The sequence below is a fragment of the Sarcophilus harrisii genome, chromosome 3, assembly GCF_902635505.1.
Source record: "Sarcophilus harrisii chromosome 3, mSarHar1.11, whole genome shotgun sequence".
In the NCBI taxonomy this organism is placed as follows: domain Eukaryota; kingdom Metazoa; phylum Chordata; class Mammalia; order Dasyuromorphia; family Dasyuridae; genus Sarcophilus; species Sarcophilus harrisii.
The window spans coordinates 448,848,481-448,867,386 of NC_045428.1; the positions used below are offsets into that span (position 1 = coordinate 448,848,481).

The 18,906-nt window shown below is 48.6% G+C and overlaps 1 protein-coding gene and 1 long non-coding RNA gene across 8 annotated transcripts in view; one reads left to right on the forward strand and one right to left on the reverse strand.

Annotated features, from left to right (window-relative positions):
- Positions 1 to 18,906, forward strand: part of IGSF9B (immunoglobulin superfamily member 9B) — a 70,109-nt gene that overhangs the window by 34,938 nt on the left and 16,265 nt on the right. Inside the window, exons 9-20 of one of the 7 annotated variants that reach the window (XM_031960874.1) lie at positions 189 to 329; positions 445 to 561; positions 887 to 1,037; positions 2,040 to 2,163; positions 5,542 to 5,717; positions 6,746 to 6,972; positions 7,675 to 7,759; positions 11,340 to 11,501; positions 12,300 to 12,345; positions 13,396 to 15,045; positions 15,571 to 15,888; positions 16,823 to 16,868. In XM_031960874.1, the coding sequence (XP_031816734.1) occupies positions 189 to 329; positions 445 to 561; positions 887 to 1,037; positions 2,040 to 2,163; positions 5,542 to 5,717; positions 6,746 to 6,972; positions 7,675 to 7,759; positions 11,340 to 11,501; positions 12,300 to 12,345; positions 13,396 to 15,045; positions 15,571 to 15,888; positions 16,823 to 16,868 (3,243 nt within the window). The remainder of the gene's footprint in view (positions 1 to 188; positions 330 to 444; positions 562 to 886; positions 1,038 to 2,039; positions 2,164 to 5,541; positions 5,718 to 6,745; positions 6,973 to 7,674; positions 7,760 to 11,339; positions 11,502 to 12,299; positions 12,346 to 13,395; positions 15,046 to 15,570; positions 15,889 to 16,822; positions 16,869 to 18,906) is intronic. The other 6 variants (XM_031960875.1, XM_031960876.1, XM_031960877.1 and 3 more) reach the window with 6 other exon arrangements.
- On the reverse strand, positions 3,732 to 5,535 carry LOC116422485. The gene is made up of 3 exons (XR_004233165.1): positions 4,929 to 5,535; positions 4,388 to 4,505; positions 3,732 to 4,178 (listed from the first exon to the last, which is right to left on the reverse strand). It is a non-coding gene; the product is annotated as an uncharacterized LOC116422485 (long non-coding RNA).

An 18,906-nucleotide genomic window follows, 5' to 3' on the forward strand; every position in this document is an offset into this window, starting at 1 on the left:
GATTCTGTCTTCTATTTCTCTTTATCCCCTTATAGATCCTCGGACAGTAATCTAGAAACAACAGGTTTTTGATAGTTTGATTGCTCATCTTCTGCCTTTGGGCCAAGAGGAAAACCTGGACAGAAACTTAGGGATTCGATGTTGCTTGGTCTGGCTCTCCATTGATCCCCTTGTTCATACTTTGACAGAACCTGGGTTGGACCCTGATGGAGGATGGCTCTATCCGCATTGAAGAGGCGACGGAGGAGGCTCTCGGCACTTATACCTGTGTGCCTTACAACACCCTGGGGACAATGGGTCAGTCTGCTCCTGCACGGCTTGTCCTGAAGGTGAGATGCCAGGCAGAGACCTGGGCGTTTCTCAGTATATGTGTGTGTGTTGTATGTATAAGTGTGCACCTCCAAGTGAACATATACCCGTGTGTATTTGTACTTTCCTTCTAAGGATCCCCCCTACTTTACGGTGCTACCGGGCTGGGAATATAGGCAAGAGGCTGGCAGGGAGTTACTCATCCCCTGTGCTGCGGCAGGAGACCCCTTCCCCGTCATCACCTGGAGAAAGGTACTTTCAGTGTCCAGGATATATAGGGAACCATGATGGGGGAGATTGACTTGGTCTTCCAGGGAAGCTCAATCCCCAGCTTATAATCTCTGACACTGACAATTATTAATGATAGATTCTTGGTTGAGTGGGCAGGAGGCCAGAGGGTCCTGGCCTGTCTTGTGTCTTGGGTGCTTGGGGAGGTCAGTAGGGTGGGCATCCAGGCGCTGTGCCCTTGTCGGCATTGTGCCCCTCCATGGGCACCTGAGATGCTGGTGGCTTCTTTCCACCTTCCTTGTTTTCCCTCCTCCCTTTGCCCTTCTCCTTGCCTCCTTGTTTGCCCAAGGTAGGGAAGCCCAGCAGAAGCAAGCACAATGCCCTGCCCAGCGGGAGTCTTCAGTTCCGCGCCCTAAGCAAGGAGGATCATGGAGAGTGGGAGTGCATTGCCACCAACGTGGTCACCAGCATCACTGCCAGTACACACCTCACAGTAATTGGTATGCCCAGGAGGTTTGGCCCTGGGGGCTGGGGGCGGGCAGGGGAGAAGGGGCAGAAGGTGTAACCTTGACATTCTCCATGCCCTCTCTGACATACGAGCAAGTTCTCTGGTGTGATCCCTGCCCTCTGGGGCCCCAATGGAGGTCAGGGATATAGCTGGTGCTGAGGACTCCCTGTGCTTCTGTGGGACTCTCTGTAGGAGAGACTGGAGCTCACAATTCAGTCTAAGCCCAGTAAATGGACATAAAGTACAGAAAACAGACCTATATAGACATTTATACAGCACTTCAGGGCTATGTACTTAAGCATTGAGAGGAGAAATTGAAGTGATTGGAATAACTGGTATTAGTCTAAAAAGGCACTGGAGGAAATGAGTACTCAGTTAAAGCCTGAAGGGGATGCCCTGAGAGGCAGGTTGGAAAAGAGAAGAAGGCATGACGGAGAGTGTGGGAAAGAAGGAATCCAGGGAAGGAGGCGAGGGCAAAAGGCCGGACCTCAGTCCCAGCTCGTTGTTGCTCTGCCTCTTTTGGGGGCTTACTGGTTGAGAGGAGGGGTGACTTATTGTATGACAGAGGTATCTGTTCAGCCCACCTGGAGGCCAGACCATCCCTTCCAGAGGAGTGACGTTTTCCTTGCAGGTCACCAGCAGTTGTGAAATGTAATATCCCCTGGTCCTGTTTTAAGGGGGCAGTCTCTTTATTCTCTCTAGCCTAAGATTACAGGGAGTCCATCTGAGAGCTAAGGACTCTGTTCTGCTCCAACTTGCAATCCCCCATCTCTAGTCTCCATAGTGCCTCTGGCGGGCCGTGGATGGTGCTGGACTCTTGGGTCCCTTGGTTTCCCATTCTCATCTTAGGCTGATCAGTAAAGCCCCAGTTCAGAAGTGCTCCCCTAAGCTACCGTTCTTCTTAACCTCCTTTGGGCCGTAGGGGGAGCATCCCTATCTTGAGGGCCAGCCCGATCTGTTTCAAATACATGTTTTTTCTTTCCATTTTTCTCAGGCACCAGCCCTCATGCCCCCAGCAGCGTCCGGGTCCTTGTCTCCATGACGACTGCCAATGTGTCCTGGGAGCCAGGCTATGACGGCGGCTATGATCAGACATTCTCAGTTTGGTACGGCCCTCTGTGAGTCACCCCCGCATGCTTTGCTCTGCTTTTCCCTCCTGACTTCAACCATTACCCTGGGGTGGATAGTGAATAGCAAGAAAAGGGGAAGGGATCTTTGACCAGAAAGATGCCCAAGGCAGTGAAGAGGGTGGGGTGAGCAGCTAGGATAGTCCTGGGTGCCGAGGCAGACACTAAGAGCATCCCTTAGGATCTTAGAAATCTGGGGGATCCATTTAGGCTTTAGCACGAATTGTCCAGAAGATTGTCTTTGCTGCCAATTTCCTGGTTCATCTCACTACCCTTTCTCCCTCCTCCTTTGCTTTCTGACTTCTCTGTCTCACTGACTGGGGTGGAGGGGTAGGCCATGGTGCCATGAAAGTTACTTAGGACTTTGGGGAGATGACCAAGCCCAAGGCCTAGAGCCAGATTCCTGTACGGTCCCTTCCTGAGTAGCTCTGGGAGAGGAGGCTGTTGCCTTCCTGGCCTCAGATTTATGCTGGCTGTTTTTCTCTGGGTCCTTGGTTTTTCACACTTTGGGTTTTAGTTCCTTCAATGAACTTTGCAGATACAGGGAGATGGATAACCTAGTTATGGTGGGTGGGTAGATGGAAGGTTAGGGATCCCAGAGACAGGAATGGGCGCAGGAAAGAAAGGAGAGCAAAAGATCAATAGCAACAGCATTTTTCCTCTCTTACTGAGTACCTCCTTTCCACCTTACTCCCCTTCCAGCCCATCCTGAATAGGAAGTCACAGTTCCCTGCATGGACAGTGTCTTTGAACAGGAAGGGGCAAAGCCTCCTGGCTTTCTCTTGTTCTGATAGGTCTTGCTTTAGTGAAGACGGCCAATGGCTCTTCCTCTATGCTTTGCTTGGACATAAGGGAAGCTGGTGGAGGGTGCTGTGCAGGGTGAAGAAAGGCCCTTTGATGCTTTCTAGTAGAAGGAGAAAGAGACAACTGCTCATATGACTTGATGGAAATTCCCCAGAATCTATTTCTATTCATTTACAAGGTTGTTTGACACCCCAATTCTTTTGCTTCTACCAAGTGGGCCATCTCCATCACTAAGAACCTAAGTAGGTCCTCCTGATACTGGTTAATGCTCACGGTTCCATTTTATTTCCTTCCCTTTGATTTGGGTATTTCCTCCACTTAGGTTCACAGTTTGGGATATCACTTCCTTTTATTTTGCATCATGGTTCCTAGCTATACTTTTGTTTTAAGCTGTGGCCATAGGGAGAATAATTAACTGTGTAACAATCCCCCTTCCAAACTCTAGGAGCTTATGAAACCAGTTATATTACCATGGAGGATAAATTTGACATCTGGTGAACTCAGAGGAGGTCTGCTTCCTGCTGAAGCTCACTTGCTAACCTATAACTCTGGCTGCCCAAGAAGGCCCTAGAGGTCTCAGGAAAGGCAGGGGGTAAGGACAGAGTCTGTTAATAAACCAAACCCTATTTCTCTGTTCCATACATCCTCTTGGACCTAGCTTGTCCCTTGCCTTCTTAAATATTATTTGGAATATGACCAGCTTGGAAGGGCAGGATTGTTTTGGGTTTTGCTTCCAGACCAGCTGGAGGAATTAAAAAGGGATTAGAGGTAAGTCAAACATTGAGGCCGGGACTTACTTTTGTTGTCACCACGGTCCCCTGAAATAATGATGATAATGATAATAAGAAAGTGATGATAATAATAACGTTTTTATTGTGTTTGGAGTTTGTGAAGCACTTCCCATATTGACTCAATTGATCCTCACCATAAGGGGTAGAGAGGGGATAAAGTCCTTTGGTGAATATTCTTAGAAGGGAAGAAGCAACAAAGGTCAAATCTTCTGGGAACTGCATAGTGACATCTGCAAGGTCACAGAACTTTTGAGGCTGTGAGTCTAAGGAAGGAGCTGTGGGCTTGACTTCTGTACCTAGCACTGAAGATACAGGGTGATGGGAGGAGACTCTGGGAATGCCTTGGTGGTCCCCTTGCTGCTTGTAGCTCTGCTCCATGTCCTTTCTGCCATTATAACTTGCTTTGGTACCCTGGGTGAGTGGGGGGGTAGAATGCTCTGCCTCCTGTCTTCTATCCCATCCTTCCCCCATTCCTTCTCCCTCCCTTGGGCACCCCTCCCCACCACTGCCTATGTGCCTTTATAAGAACAGCTAGTGCCTCTTTCTTCCTATCTTTAAAAAATTCCCTTGCCCACCCAGCCAGGAAAAATTGGTAGTGGTCCTTGGGCCCAGAGGCTTACTCTGGTGGTCAGCCTTCTCTAGCCCAATTTGCTTCCAAAAGTCAGCCTCCGTTGAGTGGGACAATGTTGCCTCCCTGTGGGGATGTGATCGCATTGCACCTTTAGACTTTGAAGTAAGCTAGGTAGAGAGAAGGAGAAGGAAGTCCCGACATCAGGAGGGAATACCAGTCCTCCGGCTCTTAGGGCATCCCTCCTCAGCCCCTTTCATGCAGCACGTGCCTTTTCTAAGAATCAAGCCCCTTGGAACATCCCTGACATTGCTGGCGGAGGGCTGGACCGGGGTGTTGAACAGCAATTTTTACTTGGGAGCCTTCTTTGGAAATACCGACCCAGGGGTTCTTAACTTTTTCTGTATTACAGACCCCTTTGGCCATCTGGTGAAGGCTATGGACCCCATTTCAGAATAATGTTTTTATATGACAAAAATTAAATGTGGAATTTGAAAGGAAACCATTGATAATATTGAGATAAAGATTTTCTTTTTTTGGGGGGAGGGGGATATCTCACTCAAGTTCTTGCACCTTTTGAAATCAATACATACAGCTTGTGGAGTCCAGGTTGAGAACTTCTGCAGTTATTGAGTGATTTCAAGCCAAGGTTTTTCTTTTCCTGTGAGGGAGAGTGGCCGGATTACAAAGGGGCAAGAAAGTAGGACCCCTGAGTCCCTTGCTGAATTCTACCACTGTTCAAAAACTCTTTTTGTTCTTTCCACTGCCAAGATGTTTTCTTGTTCCATGTAGTCTATCCTTCCCTCAATAAAAGAGCCTGAGAAAATGGGTGATGTTTACTCATAGCTACAGCCATGATAGGCCATCATCTTTTTTTTGTGAGGTAGTCATCAGGATGGAATTGTGTATCCTACTCCTCACGTGACTTGTGGACTAAATTGCTCTCTGAAATGGTCTCCATTGGAAATACATCAATGGCCCACACCTCTGGAAACTGCCTTGTGCTCAGAAGTTATGGGGACAAGCCCAGCTTTCACTGGCCAAATTATCCCACCCTGATCATTATCTCTTTTTTGTGCTTAGTTAATGCAGGCCCACCTAGCACTACTTGCTTTAAAACTCTCCAAGAAGCCTCCTAGTCCAGTGGAATCAGCCTTTTCTTTTATCCCCTCCCTATGTTTCCTTCCTTTTCTTCTCTTTGACCAGGATGAAGCGGGCCCAGTTTGGGCCTCATGACTGGCTGTCACTGCCAGTACCTCCTGGACCAAGCTGGCTACTGGTGGACACTTTGGAACCTGAGACAGCCTACCAGTTCAGTGTCCTGGCACAAAACAAGTTGGGCACTAGCTCATTCAGTGAGGTGGTCACTGTGAACACTTTAGGTGAGCAGCTCCTGGCGCCTGGGGATGAAGACAAAAAAGCCCGAGATGTTTAGTCTTTATATACTATCCTTTGGGTTTTGCTTTGTACTGAGTGGCCTGTGGCACATATAACATCTTGCTACCCAAAGGCCTATTGCTTCTTGTAAACAAACTCCTAGAGAACCTCATATTATTTGGGAAGAAAAGGGGTGGGGCTCGATTCCTTCCTCAGGGGTCACAAATCCAAGATCACCTTTGGTATCAAAGGAAAGAAGAGGAAATCTGCCCTTTTCCCTCTTCCTCTTCTCCCAACATGATATTCCTCCTCTGATCATGTTTTTTGGTTCTAGGGACTTTTGTTGAGTGGCTGGGGACATTTCTCTCTTTTGGGTCACCCAGAAAAATATCAGCATGAAATCTTAGCATGGGGAACATGGAGATCAGTCCAAGAGATGTCCTCACCTCCAGAGGACATCATTATACTCCCAGTGGGGAGGACGGAAGCTTAGGGGATAGGATGCTTGCTTGTCCTTTACTTGCCTGGAGCTCTTATAGCTCTTCTCTCTGGGTTTCCTTTTCTCCATCTGTACTAAGAAGCATCAGAACCCATGAGGACTACAAGAGAATGTTAGGAAATATTCTTGTCTCTTTGAGAGAAAACCCAAAACTATTTTTTTTAAATTAGGACTACCTCCCTGTGCCTTCTCATAAATGCTAGTTACATTTTTTCAAATGGGTTCTCCAGAGCGATCTGAAAGTGGGATATTTTAAGTTTGAGAACCATTAAGATAGGTTCTAACAGGATTCTCTTTTTGTATAAAGGAAATATTTGCATTGAAGTTCCCTTTTTTCCCTCTAAAACTAATTCATTAAACTTTGGAGACTTTAATGTTGAGGGGCATTAGGAGTCCTGAAGTTTACTTTGGTACCATGAGCCCTCTGGGATATAAACATTGTTAGAAAGGATCTAGAAGATTGAGAGTGAGAGAGTATTAACCTCTTTGTATTCCCTATGACTATTTCTTTTGCCTTTTTAAATTCCACTGTAGCATTCCCTATCACAACTCCAGAACCCCTGGTGCTGGTTACCCCACCAAGGTGCCTCACAGCCAATCGGACCCAGCAGGGTGTACTCCTATCCTGGCTCCCACCCGCCAACCACAGCTTTCCCATTGACCACTACATCATGGAGTTCCGCATTGGAGAGCGCTGGGAGATTCTTGATGATGCGATCCTGGGTACTGATGGAGACTTTTTTGCTAAGGACTTGTCACAGGTGAGGTTGGTTCAAGATCGTTATCTTGGTTATCCTGGACCTCCTCTTTGTCCCTATTTTGGAGAAGACACGTGCCTTTCTCAGATTCACTGGTAGCTTTGTTTGACCCCAACTTGAAAACTGTAGTTTCAAGGTTACAGCTACTTGATTATCTCTGGGTCAGTTTCCTAAATCTTGAACTAAAGAGATGAGAACTGAAGTTCAGGGAAATCAACTTTTTTCTGGTCCAAGAAGGAGCCTCTGAGGAGATTACCTGGAAGGCAGCTAGAGAGGCAAACACATGAATCTGGGGAGTTGTATTCCCAATTTGGTCCATATTTGGACACATCCCAATCCAAGGAATCCACTTCCTTGCTGTGAACCTAACTTGAGAGAAGCAAAGGCAGCTGGAGGAAGCATTTTGTACTTAATTAGTTTGTCTTTGGAATCATGCTTGTGTAGCAGTGTAGGGTAGGAAGAGCTCTTGAGTTGAATCTTCTGGCTTGCTCCCTTGATTCTTTTCTCTCTAGATGAGAAAAGCAAAATTTTGCTGTTTGGATATATAGTTCCCTCCCCCCACACTTTCTCTTTTCTCCTTCTCCCCCTTTTCATGCAACACTATTTCTGTTAATCCCAACCCCCTTGTTTCTGAGAGGGGTCCGAGGCAGGATTAGTGGTGGCCAATCAGCTGACAAGGTATTGTCCTTTGGGGGGGCACTCTAGGACACTTGGTACGAGTTCCGAGTTCTGGCTGTCATGCAGGATTTGATCAGTGAGCCCAGCAACATTGCCGGCGTCTCCAGTACAGGTAGGTTTAGAGGGGAGTGTCCTTCCCTCCACACATACACACAAGGACCTTGGCTCCAGAGTAAATTTAGGGGTCTCTAGCACTCAAAACAGAGAAAGAGGCTGGGTGGGAGAGTGAGGAAGAGCCTGAAACAAAACAACAGACGCTATTAAATCCCTCTGAGGCCATTTAAATCCATTTAGCTTCCATTATGGATTGTACCTTAACACAACCTAAACAGATAGGTGTCTGACCTATTCTTCATGACACCCACAGAAAGAATCTCAACCGTTTCCTTCATTATAGAATCTAATAATGTTAATTGGTGTTTAAATTAAATCTTGCTTGCTTCAATTTAAGTCTCTTTTCCTTTTGAAGTCTCTTAATGATAGGGGAAAAGTTCTTTCCACAACTCAACAAGTATTTATTGAATATGGTGTATTATATGCCTCCTTAAAAGACAATGAGGCTTCTTTTGCAAGAAAGTGGTTATAGTCATTGTTCTCTTCTTCTTTCACTACCCCAGCTTTCTTCAGGCTAAAATAATCCACTTTCTTCAGGTTTTTATTTATGTGTATTGTTTGCCAAGGGCCTGCTTTTACACTTTTCTTGGTAGGCTTAAACAGAGGCTTTCCCTCTTACTCCCCCTTTCCCTCCTCTAAGCAAGGTTAGAGACCTTAGAATGGAGATAGAAGACCTCCAGCTAGCTGACCTGAAGGCGGTCCGTCCCTACAGCTGTCCCAGGGGCTAAATAGGGAAGCAGCCCAGGCAGTGCAAACACTTGTGCAGTGGCTGGCCTGGAGAACCTCCTCTGTCTCATTTAGTGCAGTTGTCTAATTAAGGCTCCAGCCTTAGCTGTCAGAACAGAGCACACCTCCTCCTTGGCGCGGCCCCAGGGAGAGGAGGCCCAGGGAGATGGGGCAGCAGGGAACAGGCTCGCTGCCAAGGCCAGAATACACGACGTGGGGTCTCTCCGAATTGCTCTGCACCCAGCAAGCTTAGATGCGGCTCATTTGCCGCCCCACACAGTGCCCGACCCCTACCTAACCAATCACTGGGGTTGCCTTTAATGTTTTACTCTAAGACCAAGAAGTTTTGTCTAAGTAGATCAAAATTCAATCTGCCCCCTCCATTTTCCAGAGTTCAATAGTGTACTTGCCATCAGTCAGGATATGCTATATCAATAGTAAATGCTTTACACTGCTGCTAAGGAGAAGCATGTCATAGCAGAGAGAGACAGCCCTGAGGGCAGAGAAGATGGGTCCAAATGTCCTCCCTGGCCCATGTTGGCTGTTTGACCATGGTCATCTCACTTCATCTTGGCAACTCTTTAAGATTATATACTGCACAGAAGGTGCAAACTGCACTGGTGGAGAGAATGTCCTTACCTGGGAGTCCCCCTATATCAATGAAATCATGAGTTCAGTCCCTATTTCTATACTGCCACAACCTAACCTGAATCCAAAATTTGTATTTGAAACCGTGTATTTACTCCTAATGGAAGAGGCTTAGGTCCTTTGTATCTCTTACCCCTACCCCGCCAGAAAGGAGGGCAGCTGGGCAGTGCAGTGGATCTCCCTGTTAAAATCTGGCCTCTGTCACTTACTTACTCAGACTCTAGGTGAGTCATTTAACCCTGTTTACCTCAGTTTCCTCATCTGTAAAGAGCTGGAGAAGGAAATGGCAAACCACTCTGGTGTCTTTGCCAAGAAAATCCTAAATGGGGTCACAAAGAGCTGGACATGAGGAAAAAATGACTCGGCATTCACATGCAGCAATTGGTAAACTCCTTCCTCTAAGATGTTCATTTGGATCCTCACGAAACCCAGCCACTCATTCATAGGGAATGATTCATTCATTTACTAAGCTTTTAAAATTCTTACAGTGGGCATTCATTCGATACCTCCTCTATGCAAAAGTACTGTATAAGGAGTTAGGGGAGATAGAGAGATGAGTAAGCAGAACATAGATTTAGAATTCGAAATTAGCTTTGAGGTCAGCTGGTGTAACCTTATTTTACAGATGAAGAAACTGAGACCCAAAGATATTAAACAGCTTCCCCAAGGTTACGTTATTACTGGCAGAAGTCACAACTAGAATCTAGATCAGATTTAGAGCTGGAATGGAGAGTTTGAGGTCATTCAATCCCACTCTCTCATGTTACTGTTATGTTGATCATCCCAGAGGTCAAGTGGTTTGCTCAAAGTCACACAAGTCACATGTAGCAAAGTTAGAATTTGAATCCAGATAATACTGAATTCATATTCAGTATTCCTATATCACATGGCCTCCCAGTACAATTAATTCCCTTTCCACTAAACTAAAACAGGGCCTGTATTAGTAAATATATAACTAATAGCAAGGAGTAGCCTCTGTCTAAAACGATACCATTATGGTTATGTTCTGTTTTTCCCCTTTCTTAAATTCTTGTACACTCAAAGAATCTTATAATGTTAGAGCTGGAAAGGATCTTAATATGAAAAGGTCTTCCGCCCAGTGCCCTCCTTTTGCATGATTTCTTTTGAGACTGACATGATTTCTTATACTATTTGGGTCTATGAGGACAGAGCGATTTGTGTGGCTGAGTAAATGCCAAGTCTATCATGGCTGAAATTTTTTTTTACAATAATTAGAAGAATGTTTTGAAACATAACATTATGATCTAATTAATCTGACTTCTATGAGACAGTCTGATCTGTTTATTTCATAACCCTCATCCTTGTTTTCTTTTTCTTTTGTGAGTTGAAGGATTTTCCCCCCATTAATCCATATCTTTCCTCTTGTCCCCAGAGAACTTCTCAGCTCCAAAGTCCAGATCCCTTAAAAATGAACAAATAAACAAACCAAAAAAAAAAAAAAAAATACTCCTCCTATCTTCAGTCTTCTTGGTTTGGACCACAGATTTGCAAAGATACTGAGGAAATTGCCTTTTAAAGATAAGATTATTGTTCTCAAGGAGCAAATAGTCTAGTGAACTGATAAAACAAATAAACGAATCAGCATAATTACTGATTATCACAACTCAAGTTAGAATGAGATTAAATAAATGAGAGGAGTTAAAAGTTCTGTCCCAGAAGGCTAGCTTCTCAAAAGGCTGAGCTAAGAATAAAAGATAAAGCAGAGGAGAGTCAGATGACTCCCCACTCACTGGATGAAACTTGAAAAAATGGAATGAGCTACCCTAGGCGATAGTGAGACCTCCATCCCTGGAAGTGGATGAGTACTTTTTAGGAAAGTTGTAAAGCAAAAGAGACCTAACTAGATAATATGTGAAGTTTATTCCAACTGCTTCTTTTAAGTGCTTTGAGATCAGATGAATTAGAAATTACTTTCAGGTAGGAGCCTCAGGAAATGCTTCAAGTATTATTTGACCTGGGAGTTGAAGGATGCTGGGAATGTCAATAGATAAAGATGTGGAGAGCATTTCTGATGCGGAAAATGATGAGAGCAAGTATAGTTTATGTGATGGGAAATAATATCAGATAAATCTTAGTGCTCAATCTTACTGTGGTTTCTCATAAAGATAGAGAAGATGAACTAATCCTGGCTAGGGGAAGGTGCAGAAAATTTGAGACGCAAGTGTTTCTTCTGTCTCTGGCAGACATCTTCCCACAGCCTGATCTGACGGATGATGGGCTAGCCCGCCCTGTGCTGGCTGGCATTGTGGCAACAATCTGCTTCCTGGCAGCAGCCATCCTTTTCAGCACTTTGGCCGCCTGCTTTGTCAACAAACAGCGTAAGCGCAAGCTCAAACGCAAAAAAGGTGAGTGGTGGTCTCTTGGCTTCTAAGGACTGGCCCACCCACTGGGCCTGGTTCCAGGGACTTCCCCCCCCCCCCCACTATTTCCACTGGGAAAGTTGGCCCTTCAGCATGGTTTTGGTCATGGACAGACCTGAATCAGGACAGTACAACTGTGGCTTAGATATGGGACTGGCACAAAATGAGGAATTTGTATGTAATTCAACCATCAATAAACAGTATTAAGCGCCTACTATATGCTTTGCACTGTGCTAAGGGCTAATGAAGTTTACTTAGCTATAACATAGAAAGAATATTCTACAAGGATACCTCAGCACTTGGCTTGGGTGGACGTGGTCCCTTTTGTTTCCATATGTGTTAGGTAAGTAGGGCAGAGTATGGTGACTTGAGTAGCCCTGGGATAGCCTCTTGGGAAAAAAAAGAGTTTACTAAGGTAGAAAGGCTTGATAGTGAAGTATCAAGTAATTTGAAATGTGGGAATAAGAAAGCAGGGAAGACAAGGAGGGCCAGTGGGGAAAGCAGGTGGAGGCTAAAGGTGATGGAAAAAATTCCTTTTATGGAGGGGGAGTCAGGTAACCTGGGAAAGAGGCCTACCCATATTTTCTGGCTTCCCTCAAAGGGGTACTGAGATTGGGAAGTCACTGGAGAGTTGCCAATTATGGTAAAGAGCTCTCTCCTTGTACTGTGGCTCTCCCTTCCTGAGGTCTGGGTCCCTTTGCCAACAGTGAGTGGCACTGTGGCTTATGGCTTCTGTCTGCTGTGTCTCTTAGACCTCAGCATGTTGTATCCATTTTCTTCTAGATCCTCCGCTCTCCATCACTCATTGCAGGAAGAGCCTGGAGTCTCCGTGAGTATCTCCATGAAGCATGAAAAGGGTTTGGGGTGGAGGGGATCAGAGAGAAAGGAGTGTGGTCCTTCTTGCTCTCACTCTTAGGGCATGGAAAGAATTCCATTGGAATTTGGGAATATTTTTAGATATCTTTCCCCAGAATTTAAACATCTGGACTCATCTGGCACTCAGTAATGTCATAAACAGTTCCTGATGTTGACTCTTAATTTTAATTATCAACAGGATTCTTGTCATAGTCCAGTCATCCAATATTTGGCACTTAGTAGGCATTTAGTGCTAATGTTTGTTGAAGGAATGAATGAACAAATATCTACAGTTAACACTAAGCTATCTACACTAATGGAAGGGAGCGATGGTGTAGGTAATCCAAATTAGCAGATAATCTAAAAACCATTTCTCTTTGGCCATGGGAATGCATGCATTAATGTAACTTTACTCTTCTACCTAATAGATTTACTACTTTGCTTAAACTAGTATTAAAAATGAGTTTGTATTCCCCAAGCATATTGACAATGTGTATATGGGTTTATCTGGAGGAAAGGGGGATTGATGAGAAACATATACCAACCAAGTCTTGGGGTAGAAACCAGCCTAAACATTGGACTAGGCTGATAAGAATCAGCCTAGTATGGCAGATAGAGAGCTGGCCTCTGACTTAGGATGCCCGGGGTTCAGGATTTGTTTGTGACACATACTGGCAGTGTGACCCTGAATAACTCACTCACCTTTCCAGTGTCCTTTAGTGTCTCTAAGACTATTGCAAAAATCATGGTGATCAGAATTGGTGAAGGGACTTTCTTTGTTGGAATCTGCCCATGTGGATGAATGATAGGTGGGAACTTAAAAAAACAAAAATAAAAAGAAGCTAGTAGTCATGCAGAAAGTGGAGCTGGTTATGGTACCTTCTTTCTCTTTCACTATCCCTATTTTGGGTGGTATTGTATAGGGTGGGGATAGATTGGCCTGAAAGGATAAAATGGTGATGCGATAAGGATGCCCTATTCTACTTCCTCTCCCCCTCACTGTGTCCTTTGCCTCTTTGCCCAGTTTATCTTCTGGAAAAGTGAGTCCTGAGAGTATCCGGACACTAAGAGCCCCATCAGAATCCTCCGATGACCAGGGCCAGCCCGCAGCTAAGAGGATGCTGAGCCCCAGCCGGGAGAAGGAGCTGTCCTTATACAAGAAGACCAAGCGGGCTATCAGCAGCAAAAAGTACAGCGTAGCCAAAGCGGAGGCGGAGGCGGAGGCCACCACCCCTATCGAGCTCATCAGCCGTGGCCCTGATGGCCGGTTTGTGATGGATCCCACCGACATGGAGCCCTCAATGAAGACCCGGCGCATTGAAGGCTTTCCCTTTGCAGAGGAGACTGACATGTACCCGGAGTTCCGTCAATCAGATGAGGAAAATGACGACCCACTAGTGCCCACCTCGGTGGCTGCCCTCAAATCTCAGCTGACCCCTCTGTCATCCAGCCAAGAGTCCTACCTGCCGCCACCAGCATACAGTCCCCGGTTCCAGCCCCGGGGGCTGGAAGGTCCCAGTGGTCTGGAAGGTCGGCTCCAGGCCACGGGCCAGGCCCGGCCCCCAGGCCCCCGGCCCTTCCACCATGGCCAGTACTACGGTTACCTCAGCAGTAGCAGCCCTGGGGAAGTGGAGCCCCCGCCCTTCTACATGCCTGAAGTAGGCAGCCCCCTGAGCTCCGTCATGTCATCCCCACCCCTGCACACTGAGGGGCCTTTCGGTCACCCCACCATCCCCGAGGAGAACGGCGAGAATAACTCCAACAGCACGCTGCCCTTGACTCAGACACCCACGGGAGGCCGCTCCCCAGAGCCCTGGGGCCGACCGGAGTTTCCTTTCGGTGGCCTGGAGTCCCCAGCCATGATGTTCCCCCACCAGCTGCACCCCTGCGATGTGGCAGAGAGCCTGCAGCCAAAGGCCTGCCTTCCCCGGGGACTGCCCCCCACCTCCCTCCAGGTGCCCGCGGCCTACCCGGGTATCCTATCTTTGGAGGCACCAAAGAGTTGGGCAGGCAAGTCACCTGGCAGAGGTCCAGTCGCAGTGCCCGCCGCCACCAAGTGGCAGGACAAACCTATGCAACCTCTGGTGAGCCAAGGGCAGCTCAGACATACCAGCCAAGGCATGGGCATACCGGTGTTGCCTTACCCCGAGCCGGCCGAGCCCGCGGGTCATGGCGGCCCAAGCACATTCAGCCTGGACACCCGGTGGTATGAGCCCCAGCCTCGGCCCAGGCCCAGCCCCCGGCAGGGTAGGCGAGCCGAGCCCAGTTTACATCAAGTGGTGCTACAGCCCTCGCGGCTCTCGCCTCTGACCCAAAGTCCCCTAAGCTCCCGAACCGGCTCCCCGGAGCTCGCGGCCCGGGCGAGGCCCCGCCCTGGCCTCTTGCAGCAGGCAGAAATATCGGAGATAACCCTACAGCCACCCGCCGCAGTCAGCTTCTCCCGCAAGTCCACGCCATCCACGGGTTCCCCTTCCCAGAGCAGTCGGGGTGATAGCCCCAGTTATCGGCCGGCCATGGGCTTCACCACCCTGGCCACCGGCTATCCCTCCCCGCCCCAGGGCCCTGCCGGGCCTGCGGACAACCTGGATGTGTTCGGACAGACGGCCTCCCCCAGGAGGATGGGGGAGGAGCTGCTCAGACCAGAGCCCCCACCAACAACCTTATCCACTTCAGGGTGAGTATGCTGCGGCTGCCCTCTTCCCCTCCTCACCTGGTCTACTTCCTTCCCCCCATTCCTTGCCCCTCCACCCCTCTCATCAACCCAAATGACAGGGCTCGTTTGGACATGCTGCAGCATCCCTTTGGGAGACGAGTTCTGATTGGCAGAGGTCAGGGTGTGGCCACTGGCCATTGGCGGAGGGAGGGGGGGTCACCTGGTCAGGCGCTTAGCCAGTGGTGTGAGGGATCTCCTTTATCCACCTATCCCACCAGAGCTTTAGGAGGCATTTAAGGTCACTGGGAGTGATGGTGGGAGTAGTTGGGGTAGAGGAAGGGGTGGTCTTAGTACTGGTACTTTAGCTCAAGAGACCTCTTGTGTGTGTGTGAGTGCTCAGTCACTTTCTCTTGGAGTCAAGGACTTCTTTGCCCTTCCCTGTGAATCCACCTGGTCCTGGCATTGGGGGCGGGTGGTGGGTCCAGGGGAAGCCCACCGAGTGTCTCCCACATTCCTTTTCTTCCCGGCCCTTCCTCCCTTGCGAAGCAGGACCCTGGAGCGTGACTTTCCTGGATCACCAGGGCAGGGGCCTCCTGTCCCCAACCTCCTGCCCCTTAGCAGCCCTAGCGCGCACCGATCTCCAGTCCCTGTCCCTACGGCCTCTCCGAAAGGGATGCTGCGGCCATCAGGCTTGGGGGCTGGGAGGAAACACTCAGGCCCTGTCAACGGCATGCCAGGAGCCACACACCCCACCCCCACCCGCGCGCCTCGCAGGAAGCTGCAGAAAGACAGACAGACAAACAAGCTCCCGCGATCGGCCCGGCAGAAAGAGCACACCCTATACTCTAGCGGCTGGTATTCCAGGTACCAGAGTCACCCCCAAGACACCTGTCTGTGTCCATCTTCTTCCTCTTCTGCCTTTTCCTTCCCTGGCCCTCCTTTCTTCTCCTTTTCTTCCTCTTCCCTGCCTCACCCCTACTCTTAATCTGTCTCCTCTCTGTCTGTCTCTTCTCTTCCTCCCTTTCCGTCTTCTTTGGGCTGCTCTGACTTGCCCAGAACAGCCTGCTGAGTCGTAGTGTCTTTTTGAATCCCATCTCCCTCTCCCCCTCCCTTTCTTTCTCTTCCTTTCTATCTTCCTTTCTCTCTTTCTCTCTCTGGTTCCGTCCTTTGGTCTCTTTTCTTGAAGTAGTCGCCCGTTGGAGGGGAGCCGGAGAGTACCCTGCCCCGACCTGCTCTGCCCAGCCCAGAGGAGCCTGGGAAGATCTTAGGAAAGACAGAGAGGTGGTTGAGGAGGGGAGACTAGCTCTCTCCTGCCTCCCTACACTTAGGGACCCATGTTTCACTCCCACCCTCTGGTACCTGGAAGTCTCAAGCCTTACCTCCCACCCTCAGCACCAAGCCTGGCTGCTGCTGGTGGGAGGAGAAGGGAGTGTTGGGGATTCAGGGAGAGGTGGGGGAGAGCCTGTAACTGGGCTGACCACATGCAACTTCCTGTGGCTTTGGAACCCCTGTTATCTAGAGATGCGCACCCCCACCCCGCCTGTCTCCGGTCGCAGGAGATGCTGTGCGTCGCAGCTGTCGTCTGTGCTTTGTGCAAGCCTGTTCATCTGCTTCGTTCCATCTCTCCCCGTTTGGTTCTCTGTCTCTCTCCCTTCCTGTCCTGTCCCACTCCCATCTTTGGCCTGCCTTATTGGTTCTCGGCTCCCCGTGCTCCTCTTCCCCTTCCCTCTGGGCATGGGGGGTGGTCCCCCGCTGCGCTGCTGGTGTTGATAACTGCTTTGTTTCTGATTGATCTCAGCTATCTGGGCAGTGTTGTCGAGACAAGCCTCTCCTCAGCTCAATAGGTAAGGGAGCTCCGCGAACACCCGGCTGGGGCCGGGGCGGGGGCTGGGGGGGACGAGCGGGAGGATGGACAGACTGACTGACGGGGCTTTGCCAGGGCCATCGCTTCCTTTAAAGGGGAATTAGAGGGGAAATGCCTAAGCAGATCCCCTCTGGTTACCCCCATCTTTGGGGAGGTAACTGACTCCTTCTGCCTCCCTCCTCCCTACCCCCTTAGCCCACCTGCCCTTGGCTTCTGAGTTCTCCACTCAGGAATGCCTCAGAGTCTGCCAGGTGGAAGGAGCGCTAGGGCTACTTTAGTGTTACTTTTGACCTTCCTACCTTCTACACCTCAGCCCCCTGGGAATGCCTCCAGGAGAGATTTCCTGATTCTAGGGACTACCTTCCTCATACACAGCAACTTGCCCACAGCATGTAAAAGCAGTCCCTTGGGAGCCTGGATGTACCATTTAGGTCTAGACTGCATGGGATCTGCTTTGCATCTCTCCATCCTTGGAGGACTCTGGGGTCACTCAGGCCCCTTGGTTAATTCTTTGTCCAAGTTTCCAAAGAAATGTTAGGTATGGCTACTGGAAGACTTGGCTCTTCCCCTGGAAACCTCTCCCCTTTCAGGCTCCTTGCTGAAATGTCCTCCATACTTTTCCCTTTAATTTGGCCTTTCTGGCTTAGAGCTGTCTCAGCTCTTTGCCTTGAGTTATAGCAATTAGTGATAGCTTTTAGTGATATCTTTGCCCTGGCAGAGATACTTGTAGGATGCCTGGCTGACAGCAGGGCAATATTCCCACTTCACTTTTTTCTGTTCCTTTCCTCCACCAGCCTATTCTCAGCCATATATACATGTAACCTTCCCTTTACCAGGCAGGCATGTTTACAGTTGCCCATAGCCACAGGACAGCAGTGCTACTCACTTCAAACCCCTCAGCAGAGAGGTTTGTGGAGGGGGACTTTTGGGTGCTCCATAAGATAGGACCTTAGATCTACCCAACCAGAGAGAATTTTTTTTGGGGGGAGGCAGGCTCTGGGGCTGCCTGATCTGGGGCTTTCTTCTCTCTGGTAATTAGAAGAAGCTCTCCATCTTCTGCTCCTGACCTGGCTTTACTCCTCCAAACAGGAGGCTCAGGGCTTAAGTCATTTGAAAGGATCTGGAGATGCTAGAGAGCTCCCCTCTCTACCAGGCACAGAAGAAACCTCGTTGGTCACAGGCTCCCTTCTTTCTAACCTTAGGCAGTAGTTTAGAGAGCAGCCCCTGTGATTAGAGTGCTCCAGATGAAGGCATCCTGGATTTCTCCTTTCTCAGAGTTAGTAAGAGTGAGTGACGATCTCCAATCAGAGAGGACTGAGGGTTAATAAATTTCTTTCAGTCATAAGAGTCATCTCTCATAAATGGATCACCTTGCCATTTCTTTATGATCTGGGGCTATAAAGTTGTCAGCAACCAAGGGTGCTGAAATCCTGTGTGGGGCCAACTGGGTGTTATACTACAGTCATTAAGCATAGGTGAGGGTACTGAAGAACTACTGGAGTGCTTTATGAGCTCACCTGCTCCAGGGACCTTCTGCCAGCCTTGTGTACCAGAGTTTTCGAGTGAGTGATTGAACTGTCACCCCCTCCTCCCTCTTTCCCCTGTGACTCCTTAGTGTTCTTGCTCCAGAGCATCTCTTGGGATGTGGGAGCCTCTGGGGACCAGTTCAGCTCTCACTAGTTTCCCAAGAGTGGTTCAGCTCTACTATTATTCCAGATGATACAAGGAACTTGACTACCCCTCCACAGCCCTTTCTGACTTTCTTCACTAATTTCTACCATGTTTTCCTCAGGCCATGCTGATCTGTGGCAGCTGAGAAGCCATCTCATTGTGGTGGAAAACTTAGAAATGGGGCTTGTGAGCATGCTAATGCTTTCTCCCCTTTCCCCTCTGTTCCCCTAGCCACTTCTCTTCTTCACCCAGGAAATACTACCAACCTAGGACAGCCTCCTGCTGCCTTTCCAGGCTAAATATCTCACAGTCTTGGTGGGTGGCAGGAACCAAGCTCGCTCTCCTAC